Source organism: Triticum aestivum, chromosome 4B, assembly GCF_018294505.1.
Source record: "Triticum aestivum cultivar Chinese Spring chromosome 4B, IWGSC CS RefSeq v2.1, whole genome shotgun sequence".
Taxonomy (NCBI): Eukaryota; Viridiplantae; Streptophyta; class Magnoliopsida; order Poales; family Poaceae; genus Triticum; species Triticum aestivum.
This window is the reverse complement of record NC_057804.1, coordinates 102,387,317-102,405,583: the sequence shown is the minus strand read 5'-3', so window position 1 is coordinate 102,405,583 and position 18,267 is coordinate 102,387,317. Positions and strand designations below refer to the sequence as shown.

The 18,267-nt window shown below is 45.0% G+C and overlaps 1 protein-coding gene across 5 annotated transcripts; it reads right to left on the bottom strand.

Annotated features, from left to right (window-relative positions):
- Nucleotides 1-856: 856 nt before the first annotated feature.
- LOC123091288 (uncharacterized) lies at nucleotides 857-16,818 on the bottom strand. Of its 5 annotated transcripts, none has more exons than XR_006443018.1 (8): nucleotides 16,688-16,818; nucleotides 15,799-16,505; nucleotides 9,261-11,032; nucleotides 8,901-9,056; nucleotides 8,743-8,809; nucleotides 2,478-2,709; nucleotides 1,527-1,615; nucleotides 857-1,202 (listed from the first exon to the last, which is right to left on the bottom strand). XR_006443018.1 is itself a non-coding variant. In XM_044512755.1 (3 exons), exons 1-2 carry the CDS (start codon nucleotides 3,856-3,858, stop codon nucleotides 1,569-1,571), a joined length of 1,428 nt encoding a protein of 475 aa, XP_044368690.1. In that variant the 5' UTR covers nucleotides 3,859-8,736; the 3' UTR covers nucleotides 857-1,202; nucleotides 1,527-1,568. The 5 variants fall into 5 exon arrangements, 1 of the variants encoding a protein (XP_044368690.1); XR_006443017.1 differs by having other exon boundaries at nucleotides 8,759-8,809; XR_006443020.1 differs by lacking the exon at nucleotides 2,478-2,709.
- Between the last annotated feature and the right edge of the window lie 1,449 nt (nucleotides 16,819-18,267).

Genomic DNA, 18,267 nt, shown 5'->3' with positions numbered 1-18,267 from the left:
TACAGATGAATATAGATGTATTTTAGAGTGTAGATTCACTCATTTTGCTCCATATGTAGTCCATATTAGAATAGAATCTATAAAAAGACTTATTAGGAACGGAGAGAGTAAAATGTATGTAATTATCTTCCTTGGAGACATATACTTTCAGCTAGTGATGTACATGATCGCCAAAAGTTGCAGCCATACCGAGTATGAAATATCCTGCTTATGTGGAAGACATATAACTCTTGTGAAGTTATATGTGGAAGCATGTAATAGCTAGCAGAGAACTCAAAAGTGTTGTCTGTATCCATGCTTAATTACTTTAGTAAAACGCAAGCAACTTCCTGGAAGACATATATTATTAGCTAGGTGAGTAATACTAGCTGTCTAGCCAAAGCTATAGTGATATCTGCACATACTGTGAAAACTCTGGTGGCATGCATGAATACCAAAGTTCATATAGAATATGTAATATACTGATGCTGTCTCAGAAATGCCTATGTTACTAACTTTTTTTCTCTCTCCAGCTGCTGCTGATACTACTATGTGTTTTCTGTTACACGGAAGACTTGCAGCAGAGAAATAACTGCAAGAATGACAGTTCCTCTGTGCTTTGGCGCTTAAGCATTGAGCTGACTTGCTGTTTCAGCTGAGAATCCAGGCAGAGAATTACTGCGAATTTTCAGTCAGAAACAGAACAACTAAACTAGAGTATTATAGACAGTAGCAGCATCTGTTTTACACCCTATGTCACGACATTCCTGGTTTCAGCTATATTTAGTTAAGAGTCGGCATACAAACATGCAAACGAAACCAAAACAAACCTAACAAAAACAAACAATCACAGAAACGACAGGCCATCACAGGAAACTAAGAACACCACCACAATTTTAGCAAGTAGCAGAAGCCAACATCGACATTCTCAGTTTCAGGGTTCTAGTTCCTTCAGCATCAGTCATTTAAACAACATCTCAAAAACTCTCAACGCTACACAAAACTCTTTTGGCTCAAGAGAAGAGCAGCCAAGCACAACCCTGCAGTAAAAACATCTTGAAATCTGACTTGGGAAGCTCAAACTCCCTGGGTTGGCTATTCTTAGGAGCTTAGCTAGACTAAAAGCCATGGTAAAAAAATTCAGATAACATATAAACACCGCTGACCACATTGATGTGATGTGACAAAGTGACAACTAACTACTGCAGCAGCCCTTTCTTCACCTAGAGAAAATAAAATCATTAATCTGTTAGTTAACTAACACAGACAAAGATAAAATGTAATAGTGGCACCTATGTAACACAGTGTATGAACAACAAGTGTGTACAAACTGATGATGAGCTCATCAACATAAAGAAGGCATATATCACATCGCCTAAAAAAAGAGCTATATCACATTACTTGATACATCTCCTAGGAATTACCGATTGACAACAAATAGATCATTCAGCCTTTTTACATGAAAATGTTGGGTGGGGGAGTTGAAAGATGTGACTAGTGTTTGTAATAATAAAAATTTCTGAAACTATATCAGAAGATATTCTTACCTGTTGAACCATTTCAGCACATTGAAATATCGAACCAGGCAGTCATCCTAACATTTCAGCTTCTTTACATCCACTAGTAATGGTTGTGCCTAGAAGCATAAGAACTCAGGTAATTAACAACAGTTCCACAATAAAGACAAATGATACAAGAAGGCAACATGAGACAATTCGAAACTGTAGAAACAAAGTGAAAATTATGCCAAAACAACAAACTGTAGAAACAAAGTGAGATTGGGTGTCCTGTTTTAAAAAGAGGAGCTCAAGAGACAAGAAATTCAGTTTATTTTCGAGAGACACAAATATACTACTCCCTCCGTCCCACAATATAAGGCGTTTTTTACACTAGTGTAGTGTCAAAAACGCTCTTATATTATGGGACGGAGGGAGTAGTCACCAGGTGGAGGGGTCATTGGCAAGTGACAGAATCACAACTATTTCAAGAAAGCATAGATTCGATGGAAGTTGTAATTGAAAATATATGTGACACAAATTTTGAATAAAATCAAAATTTATTTCTATGTGCTATGACTGTAACAATCACCTATAGAAGGGGTCATGAACAAATGAGAAAATCAAAATCATCTCAAAAAAATAACATTTGATTTGGCATCTTCGAATACAGCAGGCAGGCATATTCAAACAATAACATATACTAAAATAATACGGCTATAAATTCGTCCATCTAGCAAAGGTGCAACTGCTAACTAAGTTCAAGTTGTAAGTGTAACATTTAAGAACCACAATAACACTATGCGAGCAATCATGTACTCCCTCCGTCCGGAAATACTTGTCATCAAAATGGATAAAAGGGGATGCATCTAGACGTATTTTAGTTCTAGATACATCTCTTTTTATCCATTTTGATGACAAGTATTTTCGGACGGAGGGAGTAGAAAACATCACAAGATTGGGTTACTTCCTAAGATATACAGGCCAAGGATGAGCAATCACCTGGTGGGAAGAAACCCGTGAAAGGATAACAACACTCCCTATACTCCCTGGAACGGGTTCCATTAAATTTCCTGAATTGCATTGACTTGAGTTGAACCATATAGACACTTTCGTATCTATATAAAAAGATTACATCGTTATCCTCTTCATAGCCCAGAAATTTGTCCGGCCATTTGATCCTTTTATTGCCCCGAGGAGGGATCTTAAGAAGCTTGTGCAATGAAACCGTTTTCTGCAACAACCATATGCAAACACCTTGACAATTGACCTTCCTCTGCCAAATTTGAAGGTTATGACAGGACAACATGGCAAGACCAACGGCGCCATCCTCTGCCTGGATGATCTGAAAGTTGCCAGTATCATTCATACCAGGAGGCCCCTTGATCATGGTAAGGTTCTGGCTGTCCAAATCAAACTCAAGTATTGTACCTCTCCCATTCATAACTGGCCAGTAAAGGACATTGCCAACAAGGGTGCTACGACAACCATGAAAATAAGTATTATCTGGAGCCTCAACTGATATGAGATTGCCCCATGTGTCGGTCATCGAGGAGTAAACGTAGGCGAGGAGTTGATTATCCACGCCATCCCAGGACACCAATACCACCTTGAAGGGGCTGGAGGGCCCCTTGTAGCCGGCTGTGCAGAGCACCGCTCCGACAAAGCTCCACTTGAACTTGCATGGAAGAGCCACGCGACACTTCTCACTTGTGATGGGGTCGCACACAATGAGGTATTTCTGCTCTAGATCTTCGATAAGTACGCGACCGTGGCGGCAGTCGAGCACATAGGTAAGTCGGGGGCGTCCAAGGGAGAAGCGCTCCGGAGGGATGTAGTCGGCAACTAGAGCCGGAATGGGGGTGAACACCATACCTTCCTTGCTGCAGTTCTCGAAGATGCCGAGGAGGGGCGGCTTGCAGTGGTGTGTGTAGAACTGGCAGAGGAACTTGGGGTCGATGAGGAGGCCTCGCCAACGCTTGCAGATGGCAGACGCTCGGGGGAATGAGTACAGGTCCGAGGGGAGGCGGAGAAAGATCTCCCTGAGTATATCGTCGTTGTCCGGCAGGGAGGAGGGTGCCTCCGACGAGGTGCCGCGGTGGCGTTGACGTCTGCGACGAGTTGTTCCAATATCCTCCTCACCAGCCTGGATCTGGGGACGGACGCACATGCCACATGGGTGGGCAAGTTCGTCACACTCCTCGATGGTGTGGATCTGGGAAAGGAGGAGTGCACTGCGGCGGTGGCTGGGCATTCCAGCAACCTCCTCACTTGGGTGGATCTGAGGATGGAGGGGCGTGCCGCGTGGGTGGGCCAATCCGTTGCCCTCCTCAATGGGGTGGATCTCAGAAAGGAGGTGTGTGCTGTAGCGGTGGCTGGCCATTCCGACGCCACCAACCTCCTCACCGGCCTGGATCTAGGGACGAACACACATGCCATGCGGGTGGGCAAGTCCGTCACCCTTCTCAACGGCATGGATCTGGGTAAGGAATTGCACCCTGCGGCGATGGCTGGCCATTCCAGCAACCGCCTCACTTGGGCGGATCTGGGGACGGAGGGGCGTGCCGCTTGGGTGGGCCAATACGTTGCCCTCTTCAATGGTAGAGAAAGGAGGAGCACATTGCAGCGGCGAGTGGCTATCCCGGCGGAGCACCAAGACCTAGATGAAGCAGGAAGGCATGGGGGAGAGAGGGGTGTGGTTTGTTTCGTGACACAATTCCTTATTTGACACAAGCAAAATATTTAATTCCTTATTTGACACTAAAAACTTTTTCTTCCTTATTCCACGGCCGATCTAAATCTCTACTCCTATAAAAATGACAGTTTATGATGATGGTGTGTCTGCCTCTATGCCATATTGACCGTCCAATCTGGAATGTAAGGCTGAAACTGAGGCGGGTAGTCCCCGAGCACATTTTGCAGAAACACCCCACGCATCGGACAAAATTTGGAGAAGACACCCAAAACACAAAGCCGATACTTTGGAAATTTCTGCTTCTCTCGCGAAACAAACGAGCCTTCAAGAACCACTCCCAAATTCCTCGTCGTCGGCCCTTCCCATCTCATCCACGGCGACTGCCGGAGTTGAGTTGCGAGAGGGATCCTCCTCTTCTATACGTAGTTGTAGTTAGGGTCTCAGTAAATTGGATTTTGGCTTCAAGCTTTCCCCCGTATCTCTGCTTCTAGATCTCACCGCGCAGGCCGCCGGACATGGAGCCATGGCGGTGGTTGCTTGCTGCCACATCCAAGTGTCCCTCTGCTCTCCCGTCCTGCCACCCCTCCTTGTATGGATTTCCTTTTGGAAACACTACAGCCCAGAAAAGGGGACGAGCCCAACTCCTGGCACAATCGACGCACGCGCACGATTGAGCGCAACCGTTTCACCATTAGGCCTTCGCTGCAGGTGCCGGTCACCCGGCAGGAGGTCCAGGCCGCCGTTGCCAAGGAAGTCGGGCTGCGGGCGCTCCATGGCGCTGTCCGCTGGTGTGGCGTGCTGAATGCTGTTGGTGCCAGCGTGTACGCCAACAGGAGCCCGGCCAACATCAGCCTCGTGCCAGCTGCGTCGTTCGCGTGCTCACGGACAGCGGCATCGTCCAATGCAGACTAGGAGTATCCAATGTTATTCAGACGAGTAGTGCAAGCTCTCAGGTTCCAGGGATATGCACAATCACATCGGCACAACGTCTTTCCGTGAAGCCGAGTATCAGTGCTGCTTCCTTGGTGACGATTGACACGCAGCTGCTGCCGCGCTCTGCCTCCACGCTTCATTGTGGCGATTCTTGCCGGGAGGTATGCACATATATATTTCATCCCCAAGATTGCATATGTAATTTGCTTATTTGATCAACTTCGGTCTGCAGTAGTTTAAGCACCTCTTTTTAGAGATAGATAGGCCAATCAATAGCTTTATAATTGTATAATCAGTAAGAACGGTTACTTGAAAAGGCTTAGGCAGTCTGCTCTAACAAGGAAATGCAAAACTGATTACGCGAAAGAAGTAGAGGTGATGGCCAGGCTCTGGCATGCCAACCTTGTTCACCTTCTTTCTTATTGCAATGAAGTCGACAAGCGGAAACTCATCTACGGTTACATGTTGGACATCGGCATGGAATCTCTACATTGTATAATTTGTCTTGCCTATGATCAGAATTGGGATCACAATAGATCATTAAGTTCTCTTCTGCAACTATTGGTTATCGTTGTTCTGTGCTCCAGTAGAGAAGTACAGCTCATTGCTACATGGGCTAGAGTCAGGGAAACACAATAAGTTGCATGTAGATAGAGTTCTGAATATAGAACTGCAAATTTGGACAATACGTTCAGAGGAAGCTTGTATGCTTGACATGGTGAGCTCCAAACTTTTGTGAAGTAGCGTTTCCAATAGTTTAGAGCTGCTACTTTACTGCCAGTATTTGGGTGGTCTGTGTTCAAATTTCTAACACAAGTAATGCACTTCGGGAAGTTCTATCTATCGTGTGTCCATGCTGCCAATATCTGATATAATTTTATTGCAAGCACCCAAGAACTGCAGCTCTATCGCCATTCATGATTGTTGACCTATGGCCTACGGCCTATGGCCTACAGAGAGAGTAATTAGTGTTTACCTCATGCATTATGTGCCATAATGCAGTTGTGCCGTATGCCTCTTGTATTATTTTCGCCGACGACATATATAGGTAGCAGATTAGTATTGCAAGATGTTGTGGCTAAAGTGTTGTCTGGTTAATACTGCATTCCTCCATTACTGATAAAGTGTTACTTCTATGTCAGTTATATATTACTCCCTCTGTTCCTAAATATTTGTCTTTCTAGGGATTTCAACAAGTGACTACATACGAAGCAAAATGAGTGAATCTACACTCTAAAATATGTCTACATACATCCGTATGTTGTATTCCATTTGAAATGTCTAGAAAGACAAATATTTAGGAACGGAGGGAGTATGTTGCTCTATGTTCATTGCTTTTGTTGACATCAGATTGTGCATATATGCAATCTGCAGATGCATGTCTGACTGCCCTCAGGTTCAGACCCATATTATCATGCAATGCCCGATAGTTGAACTCTCTGCACGCCAGAATTTTGTCTGCAGTCTGATCATCTTGCGGTGTAGCAGTTTCATAGGGATAGAGAATCGCAGATGCAGCACTCCAGTATCTTCACTTCTTGATTATATTAAGAAAACTTAAACTAAGTATCTCTTATCTAGGCAGTCAAAGGTATGTTATTAGCTTGAAAAGATACAGAGCTCTAGCTTCCTTTATTTAGAGAAAGATTGGGCATCTTGTACTGGCTCACTCTATGATGTGATATGTTCTCAACATGCTCTTCGTGACCTATGCAATGATTTTGTACTTCTCTTACTGATCATTAGATCTTTATATGTTTGCTTGAATGTCTTAACGTCACTGCTATGCCAGTTAACCTCTTGTGATGATACATTTTAGAAAATTTTAATTTAAACAGAGGATAAATAAGTGATTGCTAATTTTGGTGTATGAACTTGAGGCTCGGGTCATAATCCACTTGCTTGTGTAAACCAAGGTAATGTTCCTGCATAAAACACGCTAAGGTAATGCCCTCCTGTTTCTACTAGAAAGAAATTGACCATCAAATTATCATTTTCTGTTTCGAAGGTTAATCAGTTTGTCCAAGAGGCCAAGACCACTACAGAGCCAACCACATGTTTTGAACTGCAAAAGGGAAGGGGGGAGTCCTGTTGCCTATCCATATACTGACAAAACATGATATGTGTTGCAAGAACTACAAACTGTGTTGGCAATTGGAATATTGGTAGACTAATGAATATAAAAAAGATGTCGTTCCTTGTATCAGTTGTTAGATTTTCCTTATTTCTTGTGATTCTTGGCACTAGGATATTATCAGTTGTTATCCTATTTGATAGAAACTACTCCCTCCGTCAAGTCTCTAAAACGTCTTATATTTGTTTACAGATGCAGTAGCTATCAGAAATAGGATGTTTTGAATGTGATGAAAAACTGTCTGCTATGGCGGAGAGAAGTGAAGTGGAGCAAAGTTGGGTGATGGGCCGAGATGATGAGGTAGGAAGAAAGAATAACACGTGCGGCGACTTAGCATGTTCGGCGGGAAATAACACGACACAATTTAAATCAGCGTGTGTGTGCACTTTGAAACCAAACATAGTTTGAGTGCACTTAATATGGGACGAAAGGAGTATAATTTATTTCCGTAGCAACGCACGGGCAGCTACTAGTTTCATTACAAATCTAACACTTCCATCAAAAAATTCCGCATAACAGTGTTAAATGACATGTGAAAGGACTTTGACGTGTGAGACCCACTGGTCAACCTTTTGCCCCCAAAACATCTAGCCTGTCATCCTCTTTCTTTGTTTCTCTCACATACATGTGAGACCCACTAGTCATGTCTTTCTTCGATTGCGTGAACAACCCAACCCGTAATGAACCTCCTCCTCCCTTCACCGTGGACGAGGCTTCTCTGCAATATTGCTTCCCTGACGTGGGTGGCTGACATGTGGGCCCATAGGTAATCTGGCACATAGGTTAGTGATCCCACGCCAAACAATAGCAAGTCAGTGGACTTCACTGCCGGCGGCCGCACTCACCACCCAAACCTTTATAAGCGCACTCACCCTCCAAGCGGCCACACCACATCCCTCTTAAGCCTCCCGGTTGCCGATGGCAGCCGTGCTCGCCCTCACAGCAGCCCCTACCTTCTTGCCACCTCCTCTACCTTTTCCACACCGACTCACTCAGCCACAAGTCGTCGGAGTCGAGGATGAAGAACTCTGACCGCCTCATCTCTCCTCCGTGAGCTCTGAATCAGAAGCCCAGCATGAGAAACTGCGAGCACCATCTCTCGATTTAGATGCCCGACACAAGAAACTGTAAGCATTATTGCTCAATTCACTACCCCGTCAGCATCGAGGAGTCCATGGCTTCCCTCCTTGTCACCGGCGAGCAGTCCCGTGGTTGTCCTCCCCTCCCCACGCTCTCCTCCACCATGCTAGATCCTCCTCGCAGAGGTCAGCAGTAGCAGAGCCAGGAATGAAGCCAATTTTTTTCCGACAACATAGAAAAACTTTGGACCTTATAACAACCCCAAAAATACCTCGTAAAATTTCTAAAAAATACCTCATATGAAAACATATAACATAAATTGCAATTGCTCAACAAAATTATAACTAAATTCAATGCACAATGATCCAACAAAATCTGTAAAACATGACAGAAGTACAAATAATAATAACGGGATACAAAAATACCAAATCAATTGATTACTTCATTCATCGGTGCCTCCCATAACTTGATCAACGGTAGATGAACCAACACCTTCAATGCATTATAAAAGTATAATTTCATAAGAAAAGGCATAAACATCAAGTGAAACAAAACTATCATTGATACAAATCTAAAAACTTACCACTTCGACGAGGTAAAAGCCCTTTGCAAGAACTATATGATTGAAAGCGATATGTATAGCACCATCATCAATACTTTCAAATACATCTCGGTCAATATAGCGAACCATCCTGTGATTCAGCCAATCATCTCTCATCTTATTCCTCAACTTTTATTTCTACAACATAAAATGAAATAGGCAAATACATCAATTTGAATTCAACAATACCGTGCATACTGAATACACAAACACACACACGCACGCACGCACACACACATTTGATTTTAGAACACAGTACAACCAGTCCCTGACAGTCCCTGGTCGGCTGGTCCTTGAGTACAAGTGAAAATAATCAAAGAAAATTACCAAGGTCGCACTCACTGGTAAGGCAGGGAAGTAGGGAACGACGCACGGCGGCGAACGGCGCACCGCGCCCGGGAACAGTTGCGGAGACCGGGTCTAGGGGAGCAGCCTGGGGCGGAGCCGCGGAGGGGCCTGCCTCTGCCTGGGGGCTGGGGTCTGGGGAAGTGGTGGAACGGCGGCGGTCGGTGGACGGCTCCTCGGCGGCGGCCCGCGACAGGTAGACGACGGCAGCCGCGAGCCTGGTTGGCGGCTGAGAAGAGCGGCGGCGGCGCGAGCGTGAGGTCGTGCAGGTGCGTGGAGCCGTGGATCGGTCGGCGGCTGTGAGAGTTGGTGCGAACTAGGGTAGTTTTTGGGACGCATCTAGTTGGCGGCCGGCTGCCCATTAGCGCGATCGAGCGACCAGTCATAAAAAGCAACTTTTTGTTTCCCACGCGGCCACCAAACCGAGCGATATCAGCGTCCAATTCTAAACAAAACAGCGATCCCTCATGTGGCCAGCTGTCCATAAGCTCGTTCGCCCCCACATTCCAATCCCTCCCACGCCCGCTCGCCCCAGGCACTCCCACGCTGCTTTCTTGACCTGCACGAAAGAAAGGGATCCAAAGCTCCTTCTTCCTCCTTCTCTACAGTCCCCATGGCAGCAGAAAGGTAGATGAATCTGCTTCAATAAATTGATCTAAAAGACAGCGTGATCAGACCCATACCAGACAACAAACATCAGGCAAGTACTTCCTCTCTACCCCTCTTCAGTTCTCCTCTTTCTTGTACTGCATCTATAAACACCCTCCTCCATGGATTCATCAACAAATTCATGGAGAAGCTGCTTTAAAAAAAGAGTAGATCTGAAACAACACCCTATTGTCATCACACCAACCACACCCCCTCATGAGTGCATCTGCACACTAACTTAGGGTTCCCAAATCGAAACTGAACGTGTTTTCTAAACATGCATGCGAGGCAAGGTTTCCCTGCCCCTTTTATGTGTTCAAATAAGTTAACTAAGACATATTTTTTGGCCAACTAGTACATGATTCTAGCCAACTAAACATGCATGCTTGCCAACTGATATATGCATCCTCGCCAACTGAAACGTCTATTCTAGCCAGCTGAACACATTGACTAACCAACTGAACATGTATGCTGGCCAACTGATATATGCATCCTGACCAACTAAAACATCTATTCTAGCAAGCTGAATACATTGACTGTGCAACAGAACATGCATCCTAGCCAAACTGATATATGTATCCTGGAAAATTCAAACATCTATTTTTAGCCAACTGAACACATTGGCAGTGCAACTGAACATGCATGTTGGCGAACTCTTATATGCATCCTATGAAATTGAAACATCTATTCTATCCAACTGAATACATTGATTGTCCAACTAAATATGCATGTTGACCAACTGATATATGCATCCTGGCCAACTGAAACATCTATTCTAGCCAAAACCAAAAAACTACAGTACGGCAACTTCTGCAGTAATATGTGCAACAGATAAATAAACAAGATTATTGAAGCCATAAACCATATTAAAGTAGTCACGCATATATACTTGTCCCACACATATATTCTGGTAGCACACCTATTGCAAAGCTATAGTGTAAAAATATGTTCAAATATACTGGAAGTAGAAACAGAAACGGCGACGAAAAACATATATTTATAGTCTGTCATCAAATTGTTCTTTCTTCTTTCACCTGGATTTTGCATCTACAAAAATAGCATCAAATTATGTCCCAATTATGTGCAGAAAAATCTGAATCAGCTCCTTGCCAACGGAAAACCTGCAGATCATTGCAACGAAAACAGAGGAAAAAGTCAGAAAACTATGTAGTAAAAAGAAGTTATATTCTTGCTAACTATTTACTGCAAACTGTGCAACTAACATAACAAATCTGTGCAAAAGAAAAAAGTGCCTGTTCTAATAAAAGATTCTGCTATAGACATGTTGCTTTTGGAACTAAGATTGTCATAAAATGCAGTGCAACTGCCTATTTACTAAGTTTTTAGGTTGTTTGAAACACTCTTTTCTATGGTTAACAATGTTGACATCACTTTCTTCTTTTTTATATGTGCAGTGAGTATGTGGCAGCATCCAAAAAAAGGAAAAAAAATGCTTGATCTTAATGAGTTGCCTCCTGATCTCAATGAGCTTCCTGATGATATGGATCAGCAGCAACCCAGCATACCACAAGGAAATTGGACAGAAAATGGGCGATCAGTTTACTACACGCAGGCAAGTCGTGGTGGAAACCCTATGGGCCATGACAATGTGGCAGGCCAGTCATCAACCCGTGGTGCCCCTGTAGTGGTGTCTTTGCAGTCAGAGAGCCATACTCTTGATGACACGGGAACCGCGGCAAATGTTCCTAGTCCAACCAGGACTGAGCTAGGAGCTGGGGCTGTTGACGGAGCTGTGCAAGGAGAAGGAGAGGATGAGGCTGGTTCTCAACCTATGGAACCCTATGTTGGCATGAGGTTTGACAGCCTTCAAATTGCTAAGGATCACTACAACAGCTACGCACTACGGATGGGTTTCTCTGTCAAGATGAACACCTCTAGGAGGACACCCCACACCAATGTATTGGTAAAACAGCAGTTTTGCTGCAACAAGTTCAAGAAGGCCAAAGCTGATGATGGAGGAGCTGAGGCTCCTCCTGTCCTGGACCCTATTCTAGATCCAAAAACTGTTGATAGTGATGAGAAAATGGAAGATGAACCTCCAATCTTTGCTGAAGAGGAGGTTGGTCCTAGTAAGAAGAAGAAGAAACGGAAACGCGAGACAATAAAGTAGACTCAATGCAAGGCGAAAATGTTGGTGAAGCTGATAGATGGGCGATGGGAGGTGACGAACTTTGTTCGTGACCACAATCATCCGCTCGTGAACAAACCTTCGTTGTCCAAATACTTGAGATCCCACCAAGGCATCTCACCTAATGAAAAGGAGCTTCTGCACATCTTGTATAACTGCAACTTGACTACAGGTGTGTTGTTTCTATATCCCTTAAAGAATTAAGTTTCCCTCTAGGCAGTCCAGTGTGCAACTGTTATGGTACTACTGTACAACTGAAATGACTTAACTGTGCAACTGGTGTCCAACTTCCCATGTTGTTTGTATATCACTTTTGGTGCTTGTTGTGCAACTAGATTACCTTCACTGTGCAACTACACAATATCATGTATGCAAAAGATGCAAAGTGTTTTTGAAAAGATGCAGCTAGGTGTCCATTTCCTGCAATTATCTTCTGTGCCAACACATGTTCTATTACTGTGCAGCCGGATGTGCACATTCGTGCAACTAAAAAAGGATATACTGTTTTGTTTTTGTATTATGCAGGACGTATGATGCATATAATGGCAGAGTTCTACGGATCTGAGATGATGGTGCCGTTCGGACCAAAGGCAATAACAAATGTGTGTACAAGTTTCCGTAGAGATGACACAAACGAGGGTGACATGATTGAGACAATTGCGCACTTCAAGGATATACAGAAAACCGATCTAGACTTCTTCTATAAGGTAAAATATGATGAAGAGGACAGAGTTGTCAACATATTTTGGGTGGATGGCTTAGCTCGAAAAGCTTATGCTGAGGTGTACCACGATTGCATATCATTTGACACTACCTACATGACCAACATGTATAATATGTCGTTCGCACCCTTCATTGGAATAAACAGACATGGCCAATCTTTCATGCTCGGTTGCGTGTTTGTGAGGCAGGAGTTGGCATCAAGCTTTGATTGGGTATTCCAAACATTCCTAGAGGCTATGGGTGGCAAACCTCCTGGCAACTTCATAACCGATCAAGATGGTGCAATGAGGCAGTCAATACAGAGCATCTTTCCAACCACCGTGCATCGATGTTGTCGATGGCACATCATGAAGAAGGCCCAGGAAAAAGTTGGTTGGCTGTTGTGCCGGAATCTAGGGCTCTCTGATGATTTCAACTACTGTGTTGACTTTAGCTTCACTCCATACGAGTTTGAACAGAATTAGGCTGGGTTAATGATGAAGTATGAGGCTATGGCACACACACACTTTGAGAAGTTGTACGAATACAGATCAACTTGGGTGTCGTGCTACTTCAAACACAGGTTCTTCCTCTTTCTGGAGTCTACACAGCGTAGTGAGGGGTTCAACACCGTCCTAAAAAGATATGTGAACCCACACAACTCGATGCTGAACTTCGTCAAGCAATATGAAAAAATTCAGAACCACATCCTTGCCAAGGAAGGCTGCAATGACTACAGGACAGAACACCTTGAGATTGAGCTGTGGTCCAACTTCCCAATAGAGAAGCAAGCTTACAAGACCTACACTAGGGATCTTTACCGCAAGTTCAGAGAAGAGTTTGAGCTGATTGGCCGTTATAATGCATTCCAAGTTGGTGCTGATATATTTGAGCTCATACCGAACCAGGAATTTGTTGCCAAATATGATTCTCGAAACTACTTGGTGCAGGCAAGGGTGGAGGATGGTTCCTATTTGTGTGAGTGTTGTAAAATGGACAAGAACGACATCCTCTTTTGCCACATCCTCAAGGTGTTCACTCATATTGGAGTTGATGTCATACCAGAAAGGTACCTGCTAAGACGGTGGACACCTACTGCTGTACCTAGTGCGCCAGGGACTGGTTATGAGCAACCGGATGAAATGCCTCCTCAATCAAAGAAGTAGATAAGGGAGAGGAACATGATATACAATTTTCGGAAACTAGCAAAGTTTGCGAGTGGTTCTGATCCAGCACAAGCTATTGTATACAAGTATATGCGCGCAGCACGTACCGAGATCGGCCACCTGAACAAGTCCAAAAAAAAGAAAAAACCAACTGCTGCCACGGGGCCATCAGATGATGGCAAACCTCGAGGACCTCCTCCACCTCCAGGCCCTACACGGCATGGTCCTCCACCTCCTCCCCCACCTGGCCCAACAAGTAGTGCCCCGCGTGCTCCTCCCAATGGCCCTACAGGGAGTACTCACGGGCCTCATCATTCAGGTAATTACCTGCCCAACACCCCCATCTAACTAGGTGTGAGATTTCAGTTGCACACATCATGGTGCCCAGTTGCACAGAACATGCTACCCAGTTGCACAGAACATGCTACCCAGTTGCGCACGCTATGAGCATCAAGATAAAACAACTAACTGGTTTTTCCTGTTCTGACTATAGTTGATGGCAACCCTCGAGGACCTCCTCCACCTACAGGCCCTACACGGCATGGTCCACCACCTCCTCCCCCGCCTGGCCCAACAAGTAGTGCCCCGCGTGCTCCTCCCAATGGCCCTACAGGGAGTATTCACGGGCCTGATCATCCAGGTAATTACCTGCCCAACAACCCCATCTAACTAGGTGTGTGATTTCAGTTGCACACATCATGGTGCGCAGTTGCACAGAACATGCTACCCAGTTGCGCACGCTATGTTATTTTGAGCATCAAGATAAATCAACTAACTGGTTTTTCCTGTTCTGACTATAGTTGATGGCAACCCTCGAGGATCTCCTCCACCTCCAGGCCGTACACAGCATGGTCCTCCACCTCCTTCCCTGCCTGGCCCAACAAGTAGTGCCCTGCGTGCTCCTTCCAATGGCATTACAGGGAGTACTCAGAGGGCTCGTCATCCAGGTAATTACCTGCCCCAACTCCCCAAGCAAGTGTGTGTGTAATTTTAGTTCCGCACATCATGGTGCCCAGTTGCTGTCAGAATAGGCTACCCAGTTGCGCGCGCTCTATTAGTTCAAGCATCAAGACAAACAAACTAACTTGCTTTTTCCTGTTCTAGCTACAGGTGATTATCAACCAAGTGGCATGACGGGCCGTGCTACTATAGGTTTTATTTTTAACTTAATTTGCACACAACAACCAATTAGTTGCACAACATAAGTTGTGTGGTTGCAGAGAACATCAGTCGTGGTTGCGCGAAAAAAAACTAAACTTTTTATACGATTATTCCACAGGTGATCAAACACAAGCTCGTGATGGCCCTACCCAGTTGGAGGCTCCATCCCCAGCACAAGCCTATGATGATTTTGTGCCTAGGGATCCTTCAAGGTCTACTATAAAGGGTAGGGCGAAGAGTCGATGATACAAATCGGCGCTGGAGCTACACCCAAAGAAGAAAAAGAAATGCAGCCACTGCCAATCTACAGAGCACATTGCTGGTGTGTGTCCACTCACGCTGCTGTGATTCTCTTGTATCATTTGTATCAAAAAAGGGAAAAAGGAAAAGAATGATGGTTTTTGAGCAATTTAGGGGGCAAAAAGTGGACACATACAACAACTATGCTTTCTCCTCTCTAAGTTGTTTTCCTTGAATTAGTTAATGCACTGTGTAAAAATGGTTGCTATTTGTGCCTTTGTTGGCAAATCATCTAATATTTAGTTGTCGAACAATTATATGCCCAGTTCTCGTAATGTGTGAAAAAAAGTGATGGCATTGAGTTGCAAAAGAAATACTACTAGTATGCAACTACAAAATGTTTATAAAAATTGTGCAAACCTGCAAGGCATCGAAAAAATGGCAAAAGAATAAAAAAAAGTGTACTGACCTAGTACTTTTCGTATCTCGGCACCTTCCTCCATGGGGCAGAGTTGTGCGGGCTGGTGACCCAATCATATGCCAGCTTCTTCCTGAGGTTGAGATCTTCCTTGGCCTCATAGTTGGGCAGTAGGCTCCCGTTCCACTCAGTGGCGTTAAGCAGTGCGAACAGACCACACTCATTGTTGCAGTGGGGAAAAGGAAAAAAATGTTGGAGGCTTTTAAAACCAATAAGACAATATACTTTGTGGCACTGTGCAACTAATTATGTGTTAATGTGCAACTACTTATGTGGCATTGTGCAACTACTGATGTTCAACTGAGAAAGTCATAAAAATAAAAAACAGACTGCAAACTAGTTTTGTGTCTTGAAAAACTAAAGATTGTACAAGTAGGAAATTTTAAAAGACTACAGATTGATCGAAAAAAATGAAGAAGAATATAATGCTTCTTGTCTTACTTGCTAATCTGCTTCGGCACGTCGATGTCAATAATCTGGAAGTGCTCGATGCTCTGCTTTGGGTAATGCTTCCTCCATAGCTGGCATACTGCCCCCACAATCGTAGAGGCGGTGTCCATCAAATCGACGTCTTCTAGCTTTCTGTTTGAATCAAGGACTTCGAAACGTCCGTCCCTCAGGTTGATGTTGAAGACCCAATAATGCCTGCCTCCTTCGCGGTTGTTTACATTATCGCAATCAAGCACTGGCAGCATGACCTGCACGCGTGAACGATTCAGATACAGATACACACTGTAGGTAAGAAAAAATACTACAAAAATGAGATGTGAAAGTTGAAACAGGTTGGTAGAAGGTATTTGCCAACTAATAGATGTGTCATGTGCGATGAACGTGTTGTGAGTGCCAAATATGAGATGGATCATGCGGGCAGAGCACTCACCAAATCTTTCTTGTCGAGACGGTTCTTGTGTTCAAACTTCTTGTTTATCTCATTCGTATTGTGGATACCCTGCTGTAAATTGATCTGCAAAAAAATTATAAACATGCCTCAAGTACTCACTACAAAAAAAATACACTTCTGTGATGATACGTGTTTGTCAGAGTAGGTTGCATTTTTTGTCATGCATGTAGATCCATGACGATTTTATGACAAAATCAAGATAATCATACATGTGCTGCCGTAGAAGTGTTCCATGATATTACCAAAATTATCATCACGGAAGTGTCCACTTCCATGACGATAAATCGCGCTTCACAGAAGTGCTTTCATCAAGGGTGACCGACACGTAGCATCCACCATAACGGAACGCCATTAAGCTATCGGGTCGGGTTTTGGATCCGATAACCCGTTAACAGCCCCGACCAATGGGAAATTTCCACGTGTAAAATTCTTATTGGCCGGACGAAACACGTGTCAGCTCATCAGTGGGTCAGATAGGCGCCTATGATATGTCGACACGTGCCACGGCCCACCACTGGCCCATTTAGCTTACAAAACGGTATGTTTGACTTGGTCAAAAGTTAACGGGCTGGCCCATGAAAAGCCTGTTAACGGTCTCGGCCACCGTATTTCGTGAAAAAAAGTTTCCCCCTGACTGCTGGGACCCACCAGCTACATCTTCGCACGCAAGGAAGTGCGTCCGGGCAAAAAAAACGATTCGCCCCCCCTGACTGCTGGGACCCACCAGCTACATCTTCGCATGCAAGGAAGTGTATCCGAAAAGAAAACGATTCACCCCCCTGACTGCTGGGACCCACTAGCTACATCTTCGCAGGCAAGGAAGTGCCTGACAGTCGGGACCCACCTGGTCGAAGCGTACGTGGCGTTGTCATTCTGGTCGCAAACATGTACGTACATACTGGTCGATGTAGAGGCGCGCACGTGTCGTAGTAGAGGCGCGCACATAGCATGTACACGTATGTACAATGGCGAGGGTGCAAGAAAAAAAATACAGCCACGTACGTACATACGGGTAGGGTCTCGAACGCCTACTCGCGCAAACGTACATGGCTGGGTCGGAACGGAGAAACAGAGTCGTCGTCGTGTTCATGGGGAGGCAACAGAATGCGTCGTGTTCATGGGGAGGCAACGAAACGCGTCGTGTTCATCGGGAGGCAACGGAACGCGTGGGAGCCAACCGGCTTGGACAGAACATGCGATGGAAACGAGGCCTGGCGTACCGCACAACGGAGGAAACGGCCTTGTGTTCAACCGGCCACGTTTGGAATGGGGCCCTGTTGATCGGGAGGGGTGTGGTGTACCGCAAAACGAAGGAAACGGACCTTCTACGGTCGAAACGGGGGTCCTGTTGATCGGGAGGGGTGTGGCATACCGCAAAACGGAGGAAACAGACCTCCTACGGTCGAAACGGGGGTCCTGTTGATCGGGAGGGGTGTAGCGTACCGCAAAACGGATGAAACGGACTTGTGTTGAAGCGCTACGGTCGAAACGGGGGTCATGTTCATCGGGAGGGGTGTGGCGTACCGCAAAACGGGACTCCACGGGATACTATTCATCTC